A 24,668-nucleotide genomic window follows, 5' to 3' on the forward strand; every position below is an offset into this window, starting at 1 on the left:
ATCATGCTCCCTCCACCAGGATATTCTTTAATACCACCAAGATCAAGGAGGAAGATATCATCAAGGAGCCATTTTTCATCCTGACCCTTTATGGATTTATTTCGTCCTCTGTCTGCCTCCTAAACCGTCTTAATCAGACATGGTTTTCCCCGCTTATCTCCTACTGTTTTTCTTCATTTGGATCATTGGTTCAGTGTAAAGGGTGATAAAGAACATAGAGGAGTAAACATGTGGTATTAAGTGGTTTTAAACTTTGTGATCCAAAATCCTATTTAACAAGCATGAATTCCACGTCCACAATACTTTTGAATTAAAGCAAATTTTCCTGCATTTGTGATGCCTTGTGATGTTGTTCAGACTGTGTCCAAGGTTAGACTAAAGCCCACAGTGTAGTTCTGGTCTGTTTTTGGTTTCTACAGCTGCTTGTCGCTTGCTGACGCTTTTGACACACCTTCTTCCAGCTGACTGCTGGGAACAGTTGCCACAGCAACCTCAGCATCATATGAATGACTTTGTCCCATCTCGCACTTTCCTCCTGCATTCCTTTATCCTAAGATGTCTTTATCCTTTTAGCAAAAACATGCATTTTCAACATTCACAATCAAGTCACCTTAACTTAGATAAGTGATTGTTTTTTTGTGACTTCTTCGCGATCCTGTGGTTAGCAGATGGAGTTTTATTACAGTAAATCCAAATACTATACGTGATTGTTTTATGCTGATTCATCCTCAAACTGTGTTTCCTTTCTTTCACCAGATGTGTATTAGACGTGTAAAGTTAATCATCTGTAAAGGTTTCTCACCTCACTTTTACTCTCAACAGCCTTTTTCTCACCTCGTCTCCTGGGAGAAACTGTCTGACCAGAAGTCTCTAACAGGAAAATGGATGACGTGGCTGAGTCAGAATGTAGGTTTGTAACAATAAAGCAAATTCAAGGTCACAATCTTCCTCCACGAAGAACTAGCAATTGCTCTTGATTAACACAGTACAGCCTCGACTGCTGCAGGGCATCTGCTAAGTGAGCGTGGTGTCACTCAATGATACACTTGCATAATTTTCTAGGGTTTTATTTAGACTGCATCAGCAGATTTGCAGGCCTGTGGGACTGTTGGTACCACAATGCTGCTGCCCTCTAGTTAGCACTTGACCGAACAATCCCATCTGGATTTGAGGAGCAGCAGCTTTGTTTTGCCTTCACTTTATTTATGTTCTTTACTCGTACCAGCAATTATTGTACGTATACTTTTAAAAACGTTGTTTTTAACTTTGCTCCTGCTGTGATAATCTGCAGAGTTTGAGATTTGGTAAAACCCCAGAGATCTGATCTTGTTTATTCAGCATACCCAGCACCAGATGTCTAGTCAATTGTTTTTTTATAGCCCAATATCACAAATCACACACTTTCTTTCATGGCCATGCTATTAGCTCTGTGAGGCTGCACTTGGGCACAGTGGTCCTTAATTAAAGCTAATGTCAGAAAATTATATTTACATCATATAATTCGCTTATTAGTGACAAGCGCAAAAATAGCTGCTCATGTGAATGTCATCAAGATCCCCAAAGTTATTTTGACATAACCTGAGTGAGACATTGATGTCCTTCAGATGCTGAGAGAAGTCAAGGGGTTATCAAGTCAGTATAATCCTCAATTCGAACCCTGATGGCCATCAATGAAATCATTGCAAATATAGGCTATTAGGATTAAATGGACAGACTCTCATTTCCATCCAAAGAGTGAACGGAGCAGCCATGAATAATAATCTCAGCATAAATATAAACTAAAACACAGAAAACCTGAGTGACAGTATTTCTTGAACTGACTTCAGTCTTTAACATTTCTCTTTGGCATGCTCTCAGGGCTGGGAGTTATTTACAAGTTTATTTTTAGCATCAGCGTCCTTTCCTCTGCTCTCTGTCTCATTCTCTCTTCTTATAAAGAATGTCTCTCTAGAATTTTCACTTCCAATATCCTTTATGATTTTTGTTGTATCTCATGGTCCATGGTGTCTGACATCAGCACCCGTTCTCTGCACGTTCCCACTCCTCTGTTCACCTTCAGTCGCCTCTAACTTCACATTGTCTCCCACCGCTTTGCAGAAACCGCTCTCCTTTCCCGTGCTCCCCCCACACCCCCACTTCCACTCACGTGCGCTCATGCATTCTGCATCTGCACCGCCACATCCGCCCAGTACTTTTCCTTTACTCCAGTCTCATTTATATTCCTCCCCCTCCTCCCTCCTGTTTCTCCCCTTGTGTTTTGCGGTGTCTGGGTCACTCTCAGCTCCTAAAAAAAGATTCCATTCTGCACTGGCCTCTGTGCTATAGCTTATCTAGTCCATAATTCTGAGTACAAGCACTTGAACAAACGTAATTACATATGCACTGCAATAGAAAGCAGGTGAAGGTGAACACTTTTGATGGATGTGAACAGATGAGTCATTGATGTCTACATGTGTTAGCCCCCATTGCTCTGTGTGATCAATGCATTGGGACGATTAATTAAGGCACGTCCCAAGACCACTCCACCACTCACTATTTTAAGGCAGAGCAGTTAAAGGAAATGTTCATACTTTTCATATATTCCCCTATAAGATGTTTATTTTGAAGGGCTCTTTAATTCATGCATAACTTTATTTTACATCTGTTCAAAAAAACAGCTACTGTGGCTTTCTGCTTATCTGTTCACGCATCCTCAAACTGTTGTACCATTTCCTTTTACCCAGAGTGCATAGGTGTGCAGGTGTTCAGATATAGAGAAAGTGGGTCATGTTGGGCTGGAAACACACTGCAGTGCTCTGCCACGTGGTTTCAACCCTCTAAGAGTGTGTTTATCTATACAGTGTTTTTAAAAAAACCAATGAGGAGACTCAAAATTCAGATACAATAAGAAATGAACAGTGCAATGCATAAACAACAGCCAAGACACGGTGAATTAAGGAAACACAGTGTGATGGCTTTAACTGTTTACACACATGGCGGGGACGTTCAGAGAGCATATACCGGTTTAAATGAGACAGGAGCGGGATCAGTTGTGTTTCGGTTGTTGTGCAGAACTGCTCAGGCAGATCTGTTACTCAGCATCTGTCTGTCTCTCATGAACGCCAGCAGTGGGTCAGGCTGTTCATCTTAATGCAATGAACAAAAATAGAAACTCATTAAAAACTGTTTTTTCCCCTCACTAATCCTTTGCATGCAGATTTCCCCTTTGACAGTTCATTTACAAAAGTCATTGCATCCCTTTCCGTTTTTCATGGTTACTATCATATGAAATGCCTATCTGTTGCAGTATAATGAAGGTTTCATATTGCAGTGAAGTCATATTACAGGCCTTGGTGAATTTGGCATGTATCTTACTTTAAATATTTAACAAAAGCATGTCTGTGTATAGGTTTTCTTCCTGTTTGTTATCTGGTGTGAACATGCAGCAATCAGCGCCACCATTTTAAATGTAAGCACTATTTAGTTGACACAGTGATGGATGAATGTTTTGGTTTGAGGACAGGTAACTGACCTGGATGTTAGGAAGAGATTTAAAGCATGAACACATTTCTACACTTAAACCAATATTATACTGGGTGGCAGATTGCATGGGCCTGCACAGGAACATGTGACAGTCTACAGAAGAACTTCACCAGATGGTCTCTCAAACAGGGGCCGGTCCAGCTCACATGGGTCGAGGGCAAAGCTTCTGTCCCCATTTTTGAACAACATAATCTTAGTAAAATGCCCCTGCAGCAAAGCACACTGCATGTACAGTAAGCATTGTCGGAGCAACAGGGTTGATGCAACAAATAAAGAGGCACATTGTTTAGTGAAACAAAAAGAGAGAGCAGATTAAAAGTTGGGAGCAAAGAATTTAAAGGAGACCTATCATGCTATATTTAAATGATATAGTGTATGACCATACCTATATAAGGTATATTTATACATTTTATTTTTCAAAATACCAAACAGATCATATTTTAGACATGCCTCGTTTCGCTAATTTTCGCTCTATTCCAAGCCCGTCTTTGAAAATTCTGAGCAGCAGCTGACCACGCCCCCCTGCAGAAGAGCAGGCATGAGCCGGCGAGAGTCACGTTACCGTGCTTGCTGTGATTACGAGTGTCGAATAAACATCTAATCTCAGAGCAATGCATGTGTTCAAGCATATTATCAATTTGATCCAGAAACTGACCCTGAAGCAGCGGAGGTTTTGGTGGAGGTGCAAACATCTCGGTTGCAGCAGGACGTTTCTGAATGGTTAGCTGACAAGCTGTTGTCCCTATTTATTTTACTCTGTTACGATGCTTGCTCCTTATTCCGCTCATATTTTGGCTAATTAGCAAGAATGCAATGTGTACAGTTTGTAACGCAAAAACAGCGATATATATATATATATTTATAAAGGAAGACATTCATATTTTCAGCATATATACAATGGCCTCATTGCGTTTATTAATAGTTTACAGTCCTTTTCTTCCAACATCGTGCAACAACCGTTGGAAAGTTGAATAACTTAGGATGATAAAAAGTATAACTCCAACAACACCTCAGTTGTCAACAATGTGTGTAGTTTCATGTGTTTTTAAAAGCTCAGTTATTGACTTCTTTGTGCAAATTGCGCCACGATGCCTTCTGAACGGAGAATGTGTGCTGCATGGAGATACCACAGGTAACATTGTTGACAGCTTTGCTAAGTTGTCTGTTTAAATACAATTTTCACATGTCATTCAATATATGTTTATCACAATGTGTCAAGACGGATGCAACTTGAGGACTGTGTAACCTGTATGGTGGACCATCCTGGATTGGAGCCTGTGTGCCTAAATGTGTTCTCCCTGCAGAATGCGTTGAATATTTACAGAGCTGAACATGGTGGACTACAGTTGAGGCAAATAGAGCAGTGAGTGGTTTGTTTGTTTTGACTGAAATTGTAAAACGAATGCTAATATTGTTCATGGAAATAAATACTAGTGTATATGGCTTTATGCAATCTTTCATTCTGTCATTGTACATGTACTATTATATTATATACTACACAGCAATGGCATAACACACCCATGTGTACGAAAAAAAAGTCCACACACACAACCTTATGCTTTTGAAATCAGAATATTCTTTACCCATCCAAACATGAATAATCACGACACATTTTGATATCAACTCGGAACTTTATTGTCAAAATCAACGGTTAAAAAAACCCATAAAAAAAAAACTAAATGTAGCCTACTTGTATTTTGTATAAATGACACTAAATATTTGTACAGAAGCTTTGTGAGCTGGTGCTGGGGCTTCCTTGGACGCAGGATCAGAGTGGTGATTCCGGCCTGCGTTGTCCTCAGGATACGCAGGGAGTTTCCTGATCCGTGAAATGTCGATGTTGGGTTCAGACAGCAGCCAAATTGAACCGTGTAGCATACCCGGCGATGACCTCCTCCCTGTCAGGTCGCTCATAATGGTGCAGGGTCCACAAAGACTTGGTCGAAGATGAGGTCCATCAAGTTGGCCACGTAGGGCTGTTCAATGATAAAAAAAAGCACAACAAAAAATGTGGTTTAGATTAGTATATGCATGTAAAAAACTGAAACTTCTTTCTAATTTTTTTATTTTATATTTGTAAATAGTTGTATAATAAATATTTTAAACACTTACGGAATGTGGGGTGAGTCTTTACTGGTTTTGCTCTGCATTCTCCCTTCCTGGCCTTTGGGAACTGCAGTTTATACAGAGGGTTTCCAGTGGATGTAGTGGCTTGTGCACGCTCAGCGTTTTCATTGTAGTGTAGGGCTGCCAGGTACAATCTTTCATTTCCGCCATGATAAAAAAAAATGTAAATAATAGCAAAGGATGTACAAATTGTCACTAATTAGTAAGTATGTGAGGTGCTGGCCTGTAAAGAAGAACACATAGTTAGAACAAAATCATCTCAACTTAGTATTCAGGATGAGAAAATACTATTTGGATAAATATAGTCTGAAATCCCAAAAGATGGGGCTAAAACTCTCTATTTAGCAAAGCTCTTTGCTTAGCCTTTTCCAATCCGAGTTAGTTTTGAACCGTAACGTGCATGCTGTGTTTCTGACTCAATACAGATGATGTGTTGGAGAGGGGCTGAGCTCAGTAGATTGACTGTAATGAGTGCTAGCCACTAATTAGCCTGTTGCTAGAGGTAAGGCCTTGTCAACAACAACAGACCAACGGGGCTTTAGCTCAGTTTTACTCGTGGTGTGTGTGTCCCCTCGCATACATACACAGTGTTGTATCCTAACACACCCCCATTTATATTTATGTGCGCAAACAAGTAAACACACAAAAGCTTTTACATATAACGCTGCAAAAAACGGCATGTCTCATTAGCGTAGCGTAGTGTAGCGTAGCGTAGCTTACAGATCGATGATATCTGATCGTTCTTACAGACTACAATCACAAAAGCTTTTACATATAACGCTGGAAAAAACGGCATGTCTCATTAGCGTAGCGTAGCTTAGCTTACAGATCGATGATATCTGATCGTTCTTACAGACTACAATCACAAAAGCTTTTACATATAATGCTGGAAAAAACGGCATGTCTCATTAGCGTAGCGTAGCTTAGCTTACAGATCGATGATATCTGATCGTTCTTACAGACTACAATCACAAAAGCTTTTACATATAACGCTGGAAAAAACGGCACTTGCCTACAGAAGATTACATTTGTTATTATAACTTACTCAATATGATTTTAGAGGATCCAAAATACTAATAAATAGGAGAATAAATACTTGTGTTATCGCCTAGGGCGTGGCTTTACAGCCTTCACACAGATCGCCATTACGGCAGTATGTCTGAACATGTTAGCAAATGCCTGATAATTCAAATAAAAGACAAAGCAAAGACTGCGGAGCGTACAAAATAAAATGCTACAAAAATATATAAACACCTAACCGATTACTATTTGGGTTTGAGGCGACATTGATACGGCGAAGCTACATGCTACATGCTACAAGCTAGAGATAGCTTTATCAGGAAAAACACCGCTAAATAAAAACTTACAGCTTCAAAATTGGATGTGTCTTCACTGGCCTGGTCCCGGATGGTTGGTATTGATCCCGAGTTTAGCATTACTTTGGAGGCATATCCGTGTTGGACTTGAGACAAGTTCATAAACATGTCCGTCGTAAAATGTTTGGAACACACAAACAGAAATCTGCCGTGGTCTTCTGGCACATGTCCCTTGTAAATGAAGTCTAGCCACAGATTCATTTATTTTTCCACTGATGGATGCATGCAGTCCCCTGTCCCGAGTCTTGCAGCCAACAACAGCACAACGTTTAACTATCTTAGACATCCTGGCAAGAGCAGGCAAAAACACAGATGTGGGGCCTGCCGATAGCCTATATGCGAATGAGAGGTTTGGCAATGCACGTGGCCGTGGCTCATTCCCCTGATAGGTGGAGAGTTGACCAATAAGCCGAGGACTTCTCTGTGACGTAGAAAAGTGTTGAAATTTGGATCCGTTTTTTTCAGATCCGTTGCAGCCCCTTTTTTAGAGATTTGGCGAAGGAGGAAAATAGAGAGGGTTGTGTTTTCTGACACTTGGTGAGTTCCCTGGAACACCGGGGACACATATTCATGTATAAAAGACGTACAAAGGTGCATTTTGCATGATAGGTCCCCTTTAAATAAATATGATACAATTTCAAAACAAAAATGATCAGGATATTAATTTTTGTCTTTTATACATTTTAATTTTGAAGAGTAGACTTGAATATTTTTTTCTAAATTAGCCAGGGAAAACAGAGAGAGATGTTTAGTTTTTCATCGTAACCCTAACGGTACGTCCACACAGCAGCTTTTCAAAAATCTTGGAGCTGGGCGTGTCTGACAGCTTGGGTTTTTTTTTGCGAGCAATGCGACCAACAACCAATCACATGAATCTCCCGCCCCCGACATACAAAGCAAAAAACCCCGGGGATTTTATGCGAGCAATATATATATATATAAACTCCCCAAACAGGCGAAAACCTACCAGTTTCACCCACTGTCTCTGTCACCTCCCTCCATGCTGGTTCCTCCGGTTTGTATCCCGTTAATAGTTCTGGTCGTAAAGAACCGGGTGATTTGCTACCGTAATTTCTCGTTTGGAATATAAAGTAAAAAGTAATGGAAACGTTAACCGAAAAAGCAGTTGCCTTCTTGGGTGTGTGTACTTGTTTGCACATGCGTAACAAAAGTTTCTGAATTGTCAGCTTTTCTGTCCATAGAGCAACATGGCCTCATAATTGGATGCCATCTCTCCCCCCTGCTGCCCTGCAGGCTGTAACCCTGCGTCTTTGAGCAGTTTAAACAGCCCATCATGGAAAGGAGCAGGGAGAAGGAGTTATTATTTGACCTGCCCCTTACTCAAAAATAGATGGTCTGTCAATCACAGCTGCCATCCTTATCAAACCTTATACATCCTCCAGTCACTGAGGTCTGCTGACAGATTCCTCCATGTGGTCCCGAGGTCGAGGTTGAAACAGCGGGGAGACAGGGCCTTTGCTGGAGCAGCTCCCAGGCTGTGGTACGATTTGCCCCCTCTGATCAGATTTGTTCACACTTTGCTTGTTTCTAAATCCCATTTGAAGACCCAGTTATTCTCCCGTGTGTTTGCAGACCACCTATAAGACATGTCAGTCTGTGCTTTTAAATTGGGGTCACGTATTAGAGTTTTCAGTCTATAAGGCTTTTAGTATAGATTTATTGTCCTGTGTTTTATGTCCTATCTGTTTTCATATATATATATATATATATATATATATATATATCAATTGATGTACAACACTTTGGTCAACTCTGCTGTTTTTAAATGTGCTATAGAAATAAAGTTGGATTGGATTGGATCATACTTTTACAGTAACATGATCTAAATGATCTTTTTTTAATACATTTTCTTGAACCTAAAGAAACTCAACGTCAACTCTTAAACTAATTTAATTGATCTGAGGGGTTGTTCAATATGTGACTCAATGGTATTGAGTAATGATCTTAATTATTTCATACAATATAGAGAAGCAGAACATCAACAGCGCAATACAATGTATCAATGTTAAAATAATAACTTGTTTAGACAAAATAGTTAAAGTTAAACTGAGCAGGTTTGGTTTGTTTTTTAATCTTGCAATTTAGGTTTCATTAGTGGTTTCTTCATGGTAATGATGGGACATGTTTACATCCAGGGTGCAGACTGGACATACAGACGCTCTGCATGTTTCTAAGTTAACTGTTTTACTCCACTGCCTCTCACCCCCGAGGAGAATTTCATTCAATAATCAGGAAACTGAAGTCTGTAGCCAGTCCAGATAGTAAGTGTTTTTCCTTTGTGTTTCACAGATAAACGAAACCAAACCTGGTTGTTAGGAGGAGCTTCTCTGCCTCCTGCTGGTGTACATGTGGTATACACTTTATTCAACCAGACTCAATTGAGATAAATCTCTTTTTCAATGGTGACCTAGCAAAACAATTAATAACAAATAAGACAGAATATAAAGTAATATCCATGCATCAACAGAAGAGGTACACTGATGGTGGTTAACACATACAGATCAATTATCTAAATTAAGGATATGTTAAACAAACAAAAAAATAGCATGAGATTTGTTTCTGTATTTTAAATTGTGCAATATAGATTACGTGTGTGATTATTGCACAAGTGAATTCACACATATGCTCAGCGTTGCGGATAAATACTGCAGATAAAGTACAGTGATTACTGAAAAATTGTAGAAAGATCAGCTCCATAGCACTTTTTGTATCATCTATCTTATTCTATCCAGCTCAGACACACTATACAGTATACTGTATATGCATTTATTTTACATTTACATTACATTTTTATTTTTATTTTACAGCTTGTAAATGCAAACAGCTGGTTCATCCCAGCAGCGCCCCTCCTCCACTGTAAATGAAGTGAAGTTTTTTCTACCAAGTATTACTCAATACACTGTCGGTGTCCTTACATCAAGGTCACCATGCAGACTGTACAAATGCTTTGCTATACTATTGTATACAATTCTAACTATGTTGTGTTGTGGTTATGAAAGCTAAATAAATGTATACTGTTTTTTTGTATAATTGAGAAGTTGAAAATATGTTTTGGTTTGTTTTGGAAATGTTCTCTAGGCTTTTTCAAAAGGGAGTTCCTCAGCATACAACATTAAGTATTTGGGCATATCGTGATGATCTTAAACTTGCAAGCTGATGTTACACAATACAAAAAGTAGGCTATAACAGATTTAGACCAATCAGAACAACATAGTATTTGGGCACAAATGGGTTAGTATAATTTATTCAAGACTCAGATTATATTTATGTGAAACACAGATTTCCGTGTTCTCCTCTTTTCACAATAATTATCTTTCTGACATGTTCAGATGAGTTTATCGTGTACTCTGACCCCACAGCAGGGCCGCACCCTGAGCACATGACCGACAGCCCGCTCAGCCAATCACATTCTTCTAGTGACGTGTAAGGCGGGACTTCCTGTACAGTAGTGCAAGTAGTAGTCCAACATGGCGGTTGTGTCGCTCGCCTGAGTGTTGTGGAAAACCGCGTTAAAGTTAAGAGAGTTCAGCTCTAATTTAGTGGCTTAGAGTTTAACAGATTGTTGTGTGAAGACGGCAGACATCGGCTTTCGGAAATGAAGGGGAAAGAGCGGTCTCCGGTGAAGAAACGCTCCCGGGCGCCAGATGACTGCAGAGACCGAGGAGGAAGCAAGAAGCCCGCAGCCCTGTCGACGGCTGGCAGCAACAACGGCTCATCTCAAAGCGGAGCTTCATCTAGGAGGAGCTTACACGGTGAGAAAAGAGACATGAGGGATTCAGACGGACACAATCCATCCAGTCGGACCGGCAGCGGCTACGACTACGGAGTAGTTCCTGCGAACAAGCCGTATGGAGGCGCTGACATCGAGGCGGAAACATCCAGGTCCGGTTCACGCAGCGACCTGCGGCCTCCGTCTACCCCAGAAAATGAGTACAAGACTCTCAAAATAAGTGAACTGGGCAACCAGCTGAACGACGAAGAGATAGAAGACGGGCTGTTTCACGAGTTTAAGAGGTTTGGAGACGTGAGTGTTAAAATCAGTCGAGAAAACGAGAACCGGGTGGCATATGTAAACTTCAGGAGGCCGGATGACGCCAGGTCGGCTAAACACGCCCGCGGCAAGCTGGTGCTGTATGACCGGCCTCTGAAGATAGAGACAGTTTACACCAACAGACTCCGGAGCCGCTCCCCTGTTTCTAAAGACAATTTCCCTCCAGGACATAGACATCTCCACTCTCAGAGGCCCCTGTCCCCCACTGGCATGGGGTACAGAGACTACCGATTACAGCAGCTGGCTCTGGGCCGTCTCCCCCCTCCTCCTCCTCCTCCCCCTCCTCCTCCTCCACCTCACATAAGAGAGCTGGAAAGGGAGAGAGACTTTTCCGTATATGATGCCAGGAATAGACCCCCGTTTATCCCTGAATGTGCTGTTTTCCGTGAGGAGGACCTGATGACCCCTGAGGATGACCAGAGGGCCAACAGGACTTTGTTTCTGGGTAATCTGGACGTCAGTGTGACAGAGAGCGACCTGAGGAGGGCGTTTGACAGGTTCGGGGTGATCACAGAGGTGGACATAAAGCGGGCAGTGAGAGACCAGTGCAACACCTATGGGTTCATGAAGTTTGAGAATCTGGACATGGCTCACCGTGCCAAAGTAGCAATGTCAGGGAAAGTGGTGGGCCACAACCCAATAAAGATAGGCTATGGTAAACCCACACCCACGACCAGGCTTTGGGTGGGGGGCCTTGGACCCTGGGTTTCACTTGCTGCACTAGCCAAGGAGTTTGACCGCTTTGGCACCATCAGAACTATAGACTACAGGAAGGGGGAGGTGTGGGCTTACATCCAGTATGAAAGTTTGGATGCTGCTCAGGCTGCATGTACTCACATGAGGGGCTTCCCTCTCGGGGGTCCTGACAGGAGACTCAGGGTGGATTTCGCAGACACAGAGCACCGCTACCAGCAGCAGCAGTATATGCAGCTCCCCCTCCCACTGCCACACTATGACTTTGTTCCTGAGCCCTTTGCCCACCGCCTGTCAGACCCCGTGAGGGTGAGGGAGAGGTCTCCTCCACTTCCTGGTCGATTCAGAGACAGGGACTTGTTCACCAGCGCTGAATGGCCGGGCATGGGTGTGCCCGACAGGATGCGGGGAGCAGGCTTTGACCCCATTGGTCGCATGGACAGGCGTCCCCATGAGCCCTGGTCAATAGAGCGTGAGCGGGAGCTACAAGGCAGAGATCTTAGCCGCAAACGCCGACTGGATCAGTCACCTGACAACAGTAACTTTGGTCTGCGCCGCCATGGCAAGTCATTAGAGCGCAGCCCCGGAGGAAACAGCCGGGACGGGGGGCGCGCCAGTGATCCTGAACGCCTGTCTCGCTCTGGCAGAACGTCCCCTGTCCGAGATCGCCAGAACACTGCCTTTGGAGACAAGAGAAGAAAAACCCTGAGCCCAGCAGCCCCGGGCTCCGAGAAGGACCGCAAACTCAAAGCCAGCGACACAGCGAGGAAGGAGGAACATCCTTCCTCCAAATCTGGTCAGCAGTCTAAGCCCCCAGCTGCAGGACAGAAGCTGAGTCAGGTCTGGCAGGGCGTCCTCCTGCTGAAGAACAGCAGCTTCCCCACATCCCTGCACCTGCTGGAGGGGGACATGGCGGTGGCGTCCAGCCTGCTGCTGCCGGGCTCTGCAGGGAGTGCAGCGTCCCAGCTGAAGATCAGCCAGCGCCTGCGCCTCGACCAGCCCAAACTGGATGAAGTGTCTCGCCGCATCAAGGCCGCCGGCTCCAGCGGATACGCCATCCTCATGGCCGTGCCCGGGAAGTCTGAGGAGGGAGCGACTCAGGACGCCAGCAGCGCGGAGAGACCCCTGAAGAACCTGGTGTCCTACCTGAAGCAGAAGGAGGCGGCCGGCATCATCAGCCTCCCTGTGGGGGGGGGCCGTGACAAGGACCACGCAGGAGTTCTTCACGCTTTCCCCCCATGTGAGTTCTCAAAGCAGTTCGTGGATGCCTCTGCTCTAGCCTTTGCCAAATCAGAGGACGATTACATGGTGATGGTCATTATCAGAGGAGCGTCCTGAAAACAAAATGTCTAAATGTTCCTTTTCACTCTCATGAACTGTTCAATTGTGGGTTGTAAAAACAGGTAGAAATAATAATGAAAGAAGAGGAAATGATAGGGATCAGTTTACTTGTTGAAGTTTTATGAAAATCAAAGTCACATGGTATTGAATACATTTTGATAAATGTGATGATTACTCCGGTGACACACTGCTTTCTGCTATTTAGTTTTCAGATGTGTTTGACTTGAAAGGTACTTTGCTTCAAGTCATTCAGAGCAAGCTCCAGTTCAGTGAATCAATACTATGTGTTGCCTTATATCATTTAAAGAGAAACACACGTCCTTTATATTCTTACACACAATGCCTGCCTATAACAAAAGATAATTTAAGATTCAAAACAAAGAATAGTGCTTTCATTTGATGTGTACTCGGCATAGATTTAGCCAGTGTCAACATGTTTGTAGTGCTCTAATGTTTGTACAGCCAGTCTATGAAAGGATGAGATCAAAGTCATGTACAGAAGATCTAAGATATATATCTACTTGCTCTAAAGCTTACGGATTCATAGGCAGATTCCAGATGTGCATCTGTATTTTCTTTCTGACAAAGTAAACATTTGATTCACATTTTCATTTATAACAGCTTTTCTATTTCTGTCACATTTGGCCCCTCCTGCTTTAAGCTTCCAACTGTTAAACATTAAGGATTCAAGTATAATAGATCACATTAAACTTCAGTAGACATTGAAGCCACATCTGGAGGTGAATGTGTCATTACAAGGTTTAGGTTCATGCTTATGTTTTGTAAGTATGTAGTGGTGGACACCTTTACATCATAGTGTAGCTAAACAGTTCAAATGCAAAGTACTGGCTTCATAAAGCGAGTTCAAATGTTAGCTCTGTCTTTATTTCTGACCTCAAGGTTTTTGAACTGTTTTTATGTTAATATTTAGAGCTGAAATGAATTATTTTAAGTTTTTATTCATTTACTGGTTTGTTTTATGATTTAATTCAACAATTATTCGGTCAATAAAACATCAGCAGAGTGGGGGAAAGAATCCATATAATCACAGTGATGATCTTCAGGTAGCTTTGATGTTCCTATGAACCGTCAAATATATCATAATGTAGTTTAAATGCAATTAACTGATCATTTCAGCTCTAAATATTATTATTGTGGAGTCTCCACACCCCCCATGTGGCCAGCTTGTACATGGGTTCTTTGAGTGGCAGATTAGACAGGGTTGTGTTTGTGTCCACCCTTTTTATATTGTACTGTAATTGCCACCCTTTAATTTGGTTAAACAGTCATTGGTTAATACATTTGTCACTTTTTTATTATCAACTAATTACATATACTACCCCAGCAAAGCATGTACTGTTTAAAAAGATTAATGTAACCTATAAATGAAGCGCTCTATGTATGCCCTTCACATTTCGAATGACTGATCAGGAGTCTCAAAGTATAAATCATTGCTCCGCTATCAAAGGACTTCTGAATGAATGAGGCTGATCTCACGGCCTTCCACGCCTTCCTCGGAAAGGACTTTGAATGATTGTTTTTTATGCTTTGATATAAATACTGTTTCAAAAGGAGAAAAGAAATGATTTGTGCTGTATACTCAGGATATCTGGAGAGAGAAATGGAGAACATCAGTGCTCATGGGCCTAAGAAGTATACCTAACTGTCACAGTGCGACATGCACTCGATAGATTTTGTCTCAATAAATTTGCTCTTACGTGGGAAACACGAGTGCCTCGGAAGACAACTTTTGTGACCTTTTCTGTTCTTGGAATTGTCTTTCAAACTCTGAAGGCTTTATCACTTTGACAGCAGGAGCCTTCCCTGCAGAAAGGAGAGGAAGTGTGAGAATCAATGGGAGGTTCTGTGTTTCATTTGGTTGATCATCATTTGTGAGGAGCGTGATTCAAATTGAAATTTGCCCAAACTAGAATACTTTTGGCAGTCCCTCAGCAAAGGCAAATTTAGAGTCACTGTGTCCCGAGGTGTGGCTGAGAATCATCTGTCCACGTTTGGCCAGAATCAGCTGGTGGTGCGTCTGCCAGCCCCCCCCCCCCCCAGAGGAAGCACCACGGCCCCCGGCCTTCTCTCTCACCTGGCTCCAGCATCCAGAGGGTCGTTTCGGCGCCTGCAGCCGCTCGAGAGAGGAGCAGAGTTCATTTGTGTAGTTGCTTGTTGTTCTTGCATTGGAGTTTTGAAGAAGATCTCTGTGCTAGGGCCAGACTTCAAAATGTGTCTCATCCCGAGGCGGAGGAAAGGTCGAGACAGTGACGCAGCATCCGCTTTATTGGCCTTTTAAAATGGAGAGGAAACACGACAGAAGAGAACAGATTGCCTGTGCAGGGAATCCTAATCTTAAATTGAGATATTGATGTGATTTACACACTCTTTTAACTGCATATGAAAGCAAAGTGAAGAGTATCCTGCTGTCATTGAGTCAGGATGTTTATCATCAAGACGGTGCTGTTGCTGCTCATCGCTGCTTCATCGCCAACAAAGACGACGAGTGACAAGTGTCCACACCCCGCCACCGCAGAGTCATGGTTTCCTGTGGAGGGTTCGAGTCTCCCTGTCCTCTGGCTGCTCCTAATCCACAGGTAAAGTATCAAGATGTCCCAAACCACTGAACCAGGTACGTATTCAATGTGTAAGACGACTGCAACACACACTACCCTATTTAATAGCTATAACCAAAAACATACAGAAAATGATTTACCTGAACTGATGCTGTCCATCCCATGTGTAAAACAAACAAAAAACATTTTCACTTTCACATTTTTCAGGTGTTATGTTATAGTTTTTAGCAAATATCCCGTCAGTCAGGTCTACTTACTTATTTCCTGATTATTCTGACACTTTTCCATTTGTCAAATTACAAATAATGTTAGTGTTGGTAAAAAAACGCACCAGCAAAAGTCACGATTTATAAATGCTCATGGGAAATGATAGCAAAATGTAATTTCAAGAAAGTCACAGCAAAAAAGCCAGTTGTTTGAGGTGATGAGTCCCAACTAAACAAGCATGGAACGCTCCTTTTGACATGATTTGACAACTTGAGCTCTGGACTTCGATAAAAGGAGGTGGGTTAGGCCAAAGAGGTTCAATTACAGACTTTTTGGTAAAATGTATGTTTGCTAAACAAAAATGGTAGTTTCTGTAGTTAACTGAGTTTCCCACGGAGTCATGTTATCCCATTGAATCACTACAAGAAAGCTCCTGTAAAGCAACATGTAGGTAAATGTTACATACCAAACATTAGGAACCTGCCATTAGTCAACCAGGAAGACATATAACATGATTCATAGAATATTTCTTAAAAGATCTGTTTTTACTTTATCCTACCCATGTGCCTTTCTTTGGATTGATATCTTAGCTAGTTTATTTAAACGTATTAATACATAATTTTGGAGCTTTCTCAACAGAAACTTTAGTGATCTATAATCCTAACTGAGTCATCACTGGTTACGATGTTCAACAGGCGGTGGCTTAATCTGACATTATAAAAGCAGTATTATTCATGCGCTGTCAGTAGTGGTTAGTCAGATATGTAAATAATCGCTATAAGTGTAATTATTTATATTAGATATGTTAGGATGGTAACATAACTGGTAGGTGTATTCCACATGAGCGTGGCACAGTAAATGTGGCACTGGAGTCGAGATCAATCGGGCAGTTAATGCATGACTTGCTTATATGACTTTACAATTAGTGACGTCCATGTCATTTTTCAAGTAATAGGAAGTATATTTTCCCCTCCAGCTTCTTAAATGAGAATATTTTCTGGATTCTTTACTCTATGACTGAAAACTGGATATTCTTTACTTAAGGAAAAAACCATGCGCGTCATTTGAGGACATCCCATTTAGCAGTAAGTCAGATATGTAAATAAATGATATAAGTATTTCTTTCTTCAGCTTTTTAAAAGGCAATGTTTTCTAGTTTCTTTACTCCTCTTTGACCCTAAATCTTTTTTAGTTATACTTGGAACAAAACCTTTTGAGTCATCTGAGGACATCTTCTTTGGCTTTTGGAAACACTGGCCAACATGTTTTTGTTTTAACATTTTCTGACATTTGAGAGACCGAACCACAACCATCTCATAATCTAAAAAAAATAATCAACAGATAATAAGCGAAAATGATCATGTGACAGGAAGCTGTCAATACAGTAAAAGAGTTTAAAACAAACATAAACCTATTTTCTTTTTAATCTATATAAATTATAATTAAGTTTTAGAGTCAAAATTATAAACAAATCAAACATATTTTGTTATCCTGTAAAAAGTGTGTTCCAATAAAAAAAATGTACTGTCCGATAAACAGCGGTGCAATGTACTTCTAAATATGAGGCCGACCCAGAGATGATTGGTATTGTTGACAGTATGCTGTGTTCTGTGCCTGTCATAACTAAGAGTATTGCAGGTTGTCCACGCCTGGAGGAAAGACAACTTCTTTTCGTCCCTTTGAATGAACTCCGCTGTTATGAATCTGAAGTCACGAGGATTTCATCAGACCACAGAAGCCATGCCTTGGTGAGTATATTTAACATTTGTTTCAAAATGTGCACTTTTCTTATTCATTAATTGTTAGTATTCTATATGAATAATCTACATTGCATTTGTTTGTGCTTAAATAAAAGCAGCTCTTGTTCTAAACCTATTCTGATGTTGTGTTTTATTTATTGAGTGTGAGTGGTCTGATCTGGTCTTTAGACTGCTGCTCCTCTAGAGGGCAGGGTGAGATGTTGGCAACTCCCTGAACTCACAGAGGGAGAAACAATACACTATCAGTGTTTTTTAAAATAAATAATACGATAAGCTTATCCAGTTGATTTACGCTTGACAGGTGATAATGTTATTATGGCAAATGTCACTAATGTCAATAACGTTTGCATTTACTCTTTATCTTGTAAAAGCCATTAATACTTAGAACACCCCTTCATGTGACAGGGCATTATTTTATGAAACAGAGGGACCTTTTTAAAGTAGTCAATTCTACTTTACATTTCTTTCTAAAGGTACACACAATAGATGAGAACAGTCAACAGAAAGTCATTCAGAGGAGTCTGGGAAAGGTCAAACCTCACCGCTCTCTCACCTCTTATAATCTTACTGCTGGGAGAACGTGCTGAAATACACCTGAACATTTATTTTAGTTGTCCATATCTTATTGTTTGCTAAAGTGAACGTGATGTTGTCCGTGGCAACTTCAGATTGTGACACAGAGAAGACCTTTTCTGTTTAATAGGTTATATAATTTCCCTAAAACTCAGAACTGGACTTCACATCATTCCTTAAAATGTCATTTGATCTGTGTTTTATCACACAGGCTGACACAAGATGACCAAATCAGATAAGATAAGATGTACTTTATTGATCCCAAATTGGTATTTTTTGCGATGCAGAAGCATGAAAAACAAAACAAGTTATCGCTCATGAGTAGAAATAAACAATTCTGAAATGTAAACATCTCAAAATAGAAATAAAACAGCATTAAAATATACAGTAGACCGTGAAGATAGAACGTCTATAAACTCTGACAATAAAACAATTTTAAGTTAACACAATATAAAGTAGGATCTTATTTACATTAATTGTATAGGGAATGGAATATTAAATACAATATAAAGCTATGGGTCTTTGTTAATCAGTGAGGATTACACAATATACAGGTTTTCATCTTTAACTTTTTCAATGTAATTCTTTTACAATTACAAAACATGTCATATAATTTACTATTTGTATATTCATTTGAAATGTTTTATGGTTTGAGGCCCGATACATTGTTTTCACCATTGAGTTAATTTTGATTAATTATTAACAGAAACAGACAATTGAAAGGGTGGAATTCATTGTACAGAGATTTGTATTCAAACACATATCAAAACAGTTCTGTGTTGATTTTTAATGCTGATTTCTAAAGTTAACTTTGAATAAAGAACTGAGGAAGATAAATTATGTATTTTTCCTGGCAATAGATTATAGGGCATTACGGAAAACACATTCATTTCCCATTCATTCCTTTATCTGAATGTATGGATTTGACGTAAAGTGGTTTCTTATCAGTTTGAAGTGTTACTGTAAAAAGGAGGAGTTAACACTAGTTTTGACCTCTATATAAAGACCTGGGAGATCTACATCGGGAACATTTAGAAATAATGAAGTCTGTATTTGTGTTCCTGGCCTTCTTGGCCGTCTCGCAGGGAGTTCTCAGGTAAGATAAACAACACACACCAACTTATTATACAAAGAAAATATATTTGTTGACAGTATTTGCCTAAATTCTGTTTTAATTTTTTCAAATATTTGAAATGTTTTTTTAAAATAATGAAATCAGGTTAAGCTTTGCATTTTGAGACTTTCATTTTTTTATTTATTTTCTAGAACACAGTGCATCATCTTGATCCTGATTTTATTCTAATAGTAGATTATTTGTGTCCTTTTGAAGTCAAATATGACCGTATATGTTCTTCAAAAAGGTTGAAGAGTTACAGATGTTTTTAATAAAATCAGTTTTACCAAGATTATTTTTGATAAAGTGCAACAAAACTTGTCAGCATCAACCACTGAAATATTATTAAATGTGTAATATTTGCTGGTTTAGTAACTGAATTAGTAACATATGCACCTGCATGCAGTGGGGAAAAAAGTAAAAGCAGCAGTGCCACATTGTAGAAATACTATGTTTTAAGCAAAATAAAACACAAAAAAGGCAAAGAGCTACATTTGCTAAAATGTCATAAAGAAAAAAATGAAATCATGAAAAAAATGGAGAAGTAAAGAGTTTGCTTCCCTGAATTTAATCAAAAACATGCAATGCAGTAAATTGTACAATAGTTACCTCAGATATGCATTGCTGTGGAAGAAGCATTAAATGTAAACACGTGTCAAGTACAAGAACCTCAGATTGTACTCAATTCAATGTTTTAGATACCACTGCCTGCACTAACAGCTGTCTTTGTTGTGTGAATGTGGAGCAAACTGTAAAGTGCTCTTGATAATATGGTCATTTAAATCCAACCGTTAATAACCAGCCTCCTCTGAGACAAACTCTTGACCTTCTCAAAAACACGGTCGTTTATTTTCCTGTTCTCCCTCCCTAAATCACTCCAAGATCGAAACTCCTTTTTAGGATAAGTTATAAGGTCTGACATATCCTCGCGACGTGTTGGTGAGTGTGTTTCCAGATAACTGTTAATCTTCCCGCTCAGGATTCCCCTGAAGAGAGGGAAGTCTGCCCGGCAACAGCTGGACGAGAGAGGCCTGTTCCAGGAGTACAGGAAGAAGTTTCCATACAACCCGGCAGCTAAGTTTCTCCCAAGGGGCGAGCAGACTGTGGTGCCATTGACCTTTGACCCTGATGTAAGTAACATGTTTTATTCTGTGTACATAGACTTAATTTGACATCTTACTCTATTTTACATGTATGTAGTTTACTCATTTCACTTGCACCATTGTGTTCTTGCACCATTCTCTTGCACAATTGTATTTCTTTTCGTCTTTGCACTATTCTTTTTCAATGTTTTTACGCTTAAGTATGTTATATGTTGCACTTTAGAAGGAGCCTGTGAATGACTTTTCTGTAGATGCTGTATGGGGCATATGACAATAACGCCTTTGTCTACAGTATGACTCTTGAATCTTGTAACACTTGCATACACTGCCCTGTGCAGTCATGAAACACATGAACTGACTTAATGATCTCATTTTGGGAAAAGATGACATACTATGGAGAGATTGGCATCGGGACCCCTCCTCAGGTCTTTAAAGTCCTCTTTGACACCGGCTCCTCCGACTTCTGGGTTCCCTCCACACGCTGCAACAGCTCCGCCTGTGGTGAGTGTGAAGAGTGTGGCAGCTTCATTTAACAAAGTGAGGATCCTGGATGTCAAACAGCCACCCAAAGATTGGCAGTGTGATTTATTGATAAGAAAAGTGTTGTTAGTAGCATCCTTAGTTCTTGCTGTAATTCTGAATTGACAGTAAATCTGATCTCTAAAGTCTTTCATGCCTTTGTGTATGATGAAGCAACACTTTATTTGTTTCTCTTTGCCTCTCTGTTGTTAGGAAATCATGTAATGTTCAGTAGCTCGGCATCCTCCACTTTCAAGGCCGGCACAAATACTTTCCGCATATCGTACATCAGCGGATATGCATCAGGAACCACAGGATATGATATCGTAAAGGTGAGGAGTTAACATTCACACTGCATCCTTTACCAACTGTTGACAAGTGGTAGAAAGTAATAAGTACTACATTTCAGGGAAATACCGTACTCTAGTTGAAAGCTAAAATTACTAGTTACTTTCCAGATTCATCATTTACAAAATTATGTTTAAACCTGTGATTTACAAAATGTTTAGCTTAAGCCCAGGGAACAGCTGGAGCCAACTATAAGTAGAATTATCATGAACACTCAGTACTAACCAATAACCATGTAATGTTACTTATGCCTCGGATGTGATATTGATATATAATCTACATTGCAACCTGTACTTCAACTTTTACATTAATATACAGGTACTTCGGTTATAATCCTAATTCAGTGTCCTATAACATTTGACTATTTGCACTTCCTAATCAGGTAGGCGACCTCTACGTGGAGCACCAGATCGTTGGCCTCGCTGACGAAGAGGCGAATTTCCTTGACTATGTTCCCTGGGATGGGATTCTTGGTCTGGCCTTCCCTGGCTTGTCACACGAGGGAGGCACACCTATTTTTTACAACATGTGGAACCAGGGCACAATCCCCCAGAATATGTTCTCCATGTACCTGAGCAGGTGAGGCGTGTTTGAGACCCACAGAGGAATAATGCTGTAAAACAACTTGCATGTGAAAGAGGATGCTTTATGACTAACTATGCTAATTTTTTTCTTTCAAATCTCTGTTCCTCCAGTTCTATAGAAGGCAGTATGCTTTTTCTGGGAGGAACAGATTACAGCTATTACTCTGGAAGCCTAAACTGGATCCCCCTGTACGGAGCCACTAACTATTGGAACATCCAGATACAAAGGTAGTTTCCTTTTCAAGTTGAAATGTCCATGCTGTGTTTTAAACATATAGCCACTTCACAGTTGACATCGTTCAGAGGTCTTCTTCTTTTTTTAATGGCACTTCCTTTGTGTTGCAGCATCACCATCAATGGGAACACTGTGGCCTGCTCTGGAGGTTGTGAAGCAGTAGTGGACTCTGGGACTGCTTACATCATCGGCCCAAGCAAAGACATTAACAACATCAACGGCTGGCTGGGAGCCACCACAGATCGGCTTGGTGAAGTGAGTGTTGTAATCATTTTGCATTATATGAAATATGTTAAGTGAATGGCTTTGGGTTTTAAAAGGTAACATTTTGTTAATCTGTCTCTTAGGCTTCTGTGAACTGCAGGAACACGAATAGCTTGCCAGAAATTATGTTCAACATAAACGGCTACAACTTTGCTCTTCCTCCATCAGCCTACGTAATACAGGTTTGTGTTTTGAGTACTATATTACTTCTTTGTAATACAAACATCAACATTTATAGTTAAAGGTTATGGCTTTATGAAAGTTAATAACTCATAATATAAGCCACTGTTAGGAGAAATGTTTGCTTTATAGAGGTTAATAATTCATTTATAATATGGACAACTTTTGGGTTGCCAGGTTTACAGAAAAGTATTTAATCTAATGCATATCCACTCCATTATAACTTCATGTGTCTTTTTAGCTCTTTGGATTAATCTGAACCCCACATGAGAAATTCTAACCATTATGTTTTTAAAAAGAGCTCCAGGGCATCTGAATCAATATCTATATCACATAAGTTTATACTTGCAGCTACATCCTTGTAGGCAATCCATAATTCTGTACCATCAGCATGAAGGATAAATAGATTATGGTTCTGGATGTTGTTGTTTCCAGAAGTAAGTGGTTGAGGGAAGGGTTTCTTATTCATGTGTTACAGACTGAGCTCAAAGACAAAGCCTGTTTAACGTCAGCCAAAGGGATTTCTCACAGCCTGCTGTGTAACAGAGGGGAGTCACATAAAGACACATTAAACATGCAAACACATTGGTTAGGAATATATATTTATACACAGGCAATAGCTGACCCACAAGAAACACATATATATATGTGTTGTTTTTGTATACATTCAGTTGCCAATGTACTAGTTGCAGCTATCTAAAGTAATGCAGTCGAATACAACTTCTTGTATTAAGTTTTTTAAATTTGTATTTAGTGTAACCATTTGCATCAATGAGGGTAGGCTAAATGACAATAACACCTTTCTGTACAATGTTCTAACTATAAAGTACATGCCGTAAAATGCATTGGTTGCAACATATAAACCTTTTATGTATACAATACTAGTTAGTTGTACAATTTAAGTATTTAGACAGATTTACGTTTGTTCCAGTATTTATACTTGAGGTGATGAAGATGATGTTGAATCATGTCCTCTTTCCTCAGTCTTCGTCCGGCTGCAGCACAGGGTTTGGAGCCGGCACCTGGATCCTGGGAGAGGTGTTCATGCGGCAGTACTACACCGCCTTTGACATCGGAAACAACAGGGTGGGCTTTGCTCAGTCTGTGTGAAAACACTGGGCCTCTTTGAAATGATAGTAGCTGTTTGTTAGAGGCTTCAGACAGCTGCTGATATTTAGAAATTGATTTTATGTTTATAATCACAATTCACTATTCTGCAAATGAACAAATGATATACTTATGCTCAAGTAAAAGTAGAAGATAAGATAGTACTTTATTGATCCCAATTTTTGGAAATACTCTGTTACAAGTACAAACTTCTGAATTTGTGTTCAGTTCTGCACACTGTCGTATAGGATATTATATATTATAACAAGTTATAATGATTGATGTATGAATATGTTCATTATTGTTGCAGCTGGTAAAGGAGAAGCATATTTCACTTTATTTACTATACATACTGCCAAGTAGCTTGCAAAGTCGTGTATTAACCTATGATAATATATAATATTATATTTAGTACTATTAATCTGAATTGTCAGAATGACTAAGGCTATCAAATAAATGCAATGCAGTAAAGTAAGAACAGCACTTGAGTAAATGTAGTTAGGCTACTGTCCACCACCACAAACTATCGTGTAAAAGCAGTCATATTTGTGAATGACACTAATAAACATAACCTTTCAGATCTTACAGTCAGCATGTCTTTATTGTAGAGGAGGGTTCAAATTCCTGCAATATTCTGCAAAGGCAGGAACAGTCAACCCACATGCTTCGTGGCCACTAGATGGCAGAGGACTCGGAGAGGACAGTCACTTCCTCATTCATGTGATTTATGTGATCCATGTGATCCTCCTGGGAGGGGCCTGCGGAGAGGGTGACTCATCTTACTTAGAATGCATTCTCCCTAACACAGAACCCACTGCCAGTCATTCATTGTCAACAGGCGCCGGCTTACATTCATGCCATCTGTGATATTCAGTGATCTCAGACTTTCTTTAGGCTGCTGCATTTGTTCTAATTATAGTCTGTGATTTACGGGGAGGCGTCATTTAGCTGTTTTTCCATTTTAAGA

General features: G+C 40.3%; 1 protein-coding gene and 1 pseudogene across 1 annotated transcript; both read left to right on the forward strand.

Moving 5' to 3' along the window:
* Nucleotides 1-10,384: 10,384 nt before the first annotated feature.
* Nucleotides 10,385-14,860, forward strand: LOC117446448 (RNA-binding protein 15 pseudogene; annotated as a pseudogene).
* A 93-nt stretch (nt 14,861-14,953) lies between these two features.
* On the forward strand, nt 14,954-24,249 carry LOC117446449 (pepsin A-like). Its single transcript, XM_034082615.2, has 9 exons — nt 14,954-17,662; nt 20,341-20,491; nt 20,848-20,965; nt 21,197-21,315; nt 21,714-21,910; nt 22,027-22,143; nt 22,261-22,405; nt 22,498-22,596; nt 23,579-24,249. The coding sequence occupies exons 1-9, from the start codon at nt 17,598-17,600 to the stop codon at nt 23,702-23,704; spliced, it is 1,137 nt and encodes a 378-aa protein (XP_033938506.1). The 5' UTR covers nt 14,954-17,597; the 3' UTR covers nt 23,705-24,249.
* The last annotated feature ends 419 nt before the right edge of the window (nt 24,250-24,668 follow it).

This window comes from Pseudochaenichthys georgianus, chromosome 5, assembly GCF_902827115.2.
Source record: "Pseudochaenichthys georgianus chromosome 5, fPseGeo1.2, whole genome shotgun sequence".
In the NCBI taxonomy this organism is placed as follows: Eukaryota; Metazoa; Chordata; class Actinopteri; order Perciformes; family Channichthyidae; genus Pseudochaenichthys; species Pseudochaenichthys georgianus.

Bases quoted from the DNA above. Each gene is read 5' to 3' on its own strand.
- LOC117446449 (XM_034082615.2), top strand. From the start codon at position 17,598: ATGAACTCCGCTGTTATGAATCTGAAGTCACGAGGATTTCATCAGACC. The intron at 20,492-20,847 runs GTAAGTAACATG...TTTTGGGAAAAG, and splicing joins CATTGACCTTTGACCCTGAT to ATGACATACTATGGAGAGAT. The intron at 22,597-23,578 runs GTTTGTGTTTTG...CTCTTTCCTCAG, and splicing joins CATCAGCCTACGTAATACAG to TCTTCGTCCGGCTGCAGCAC.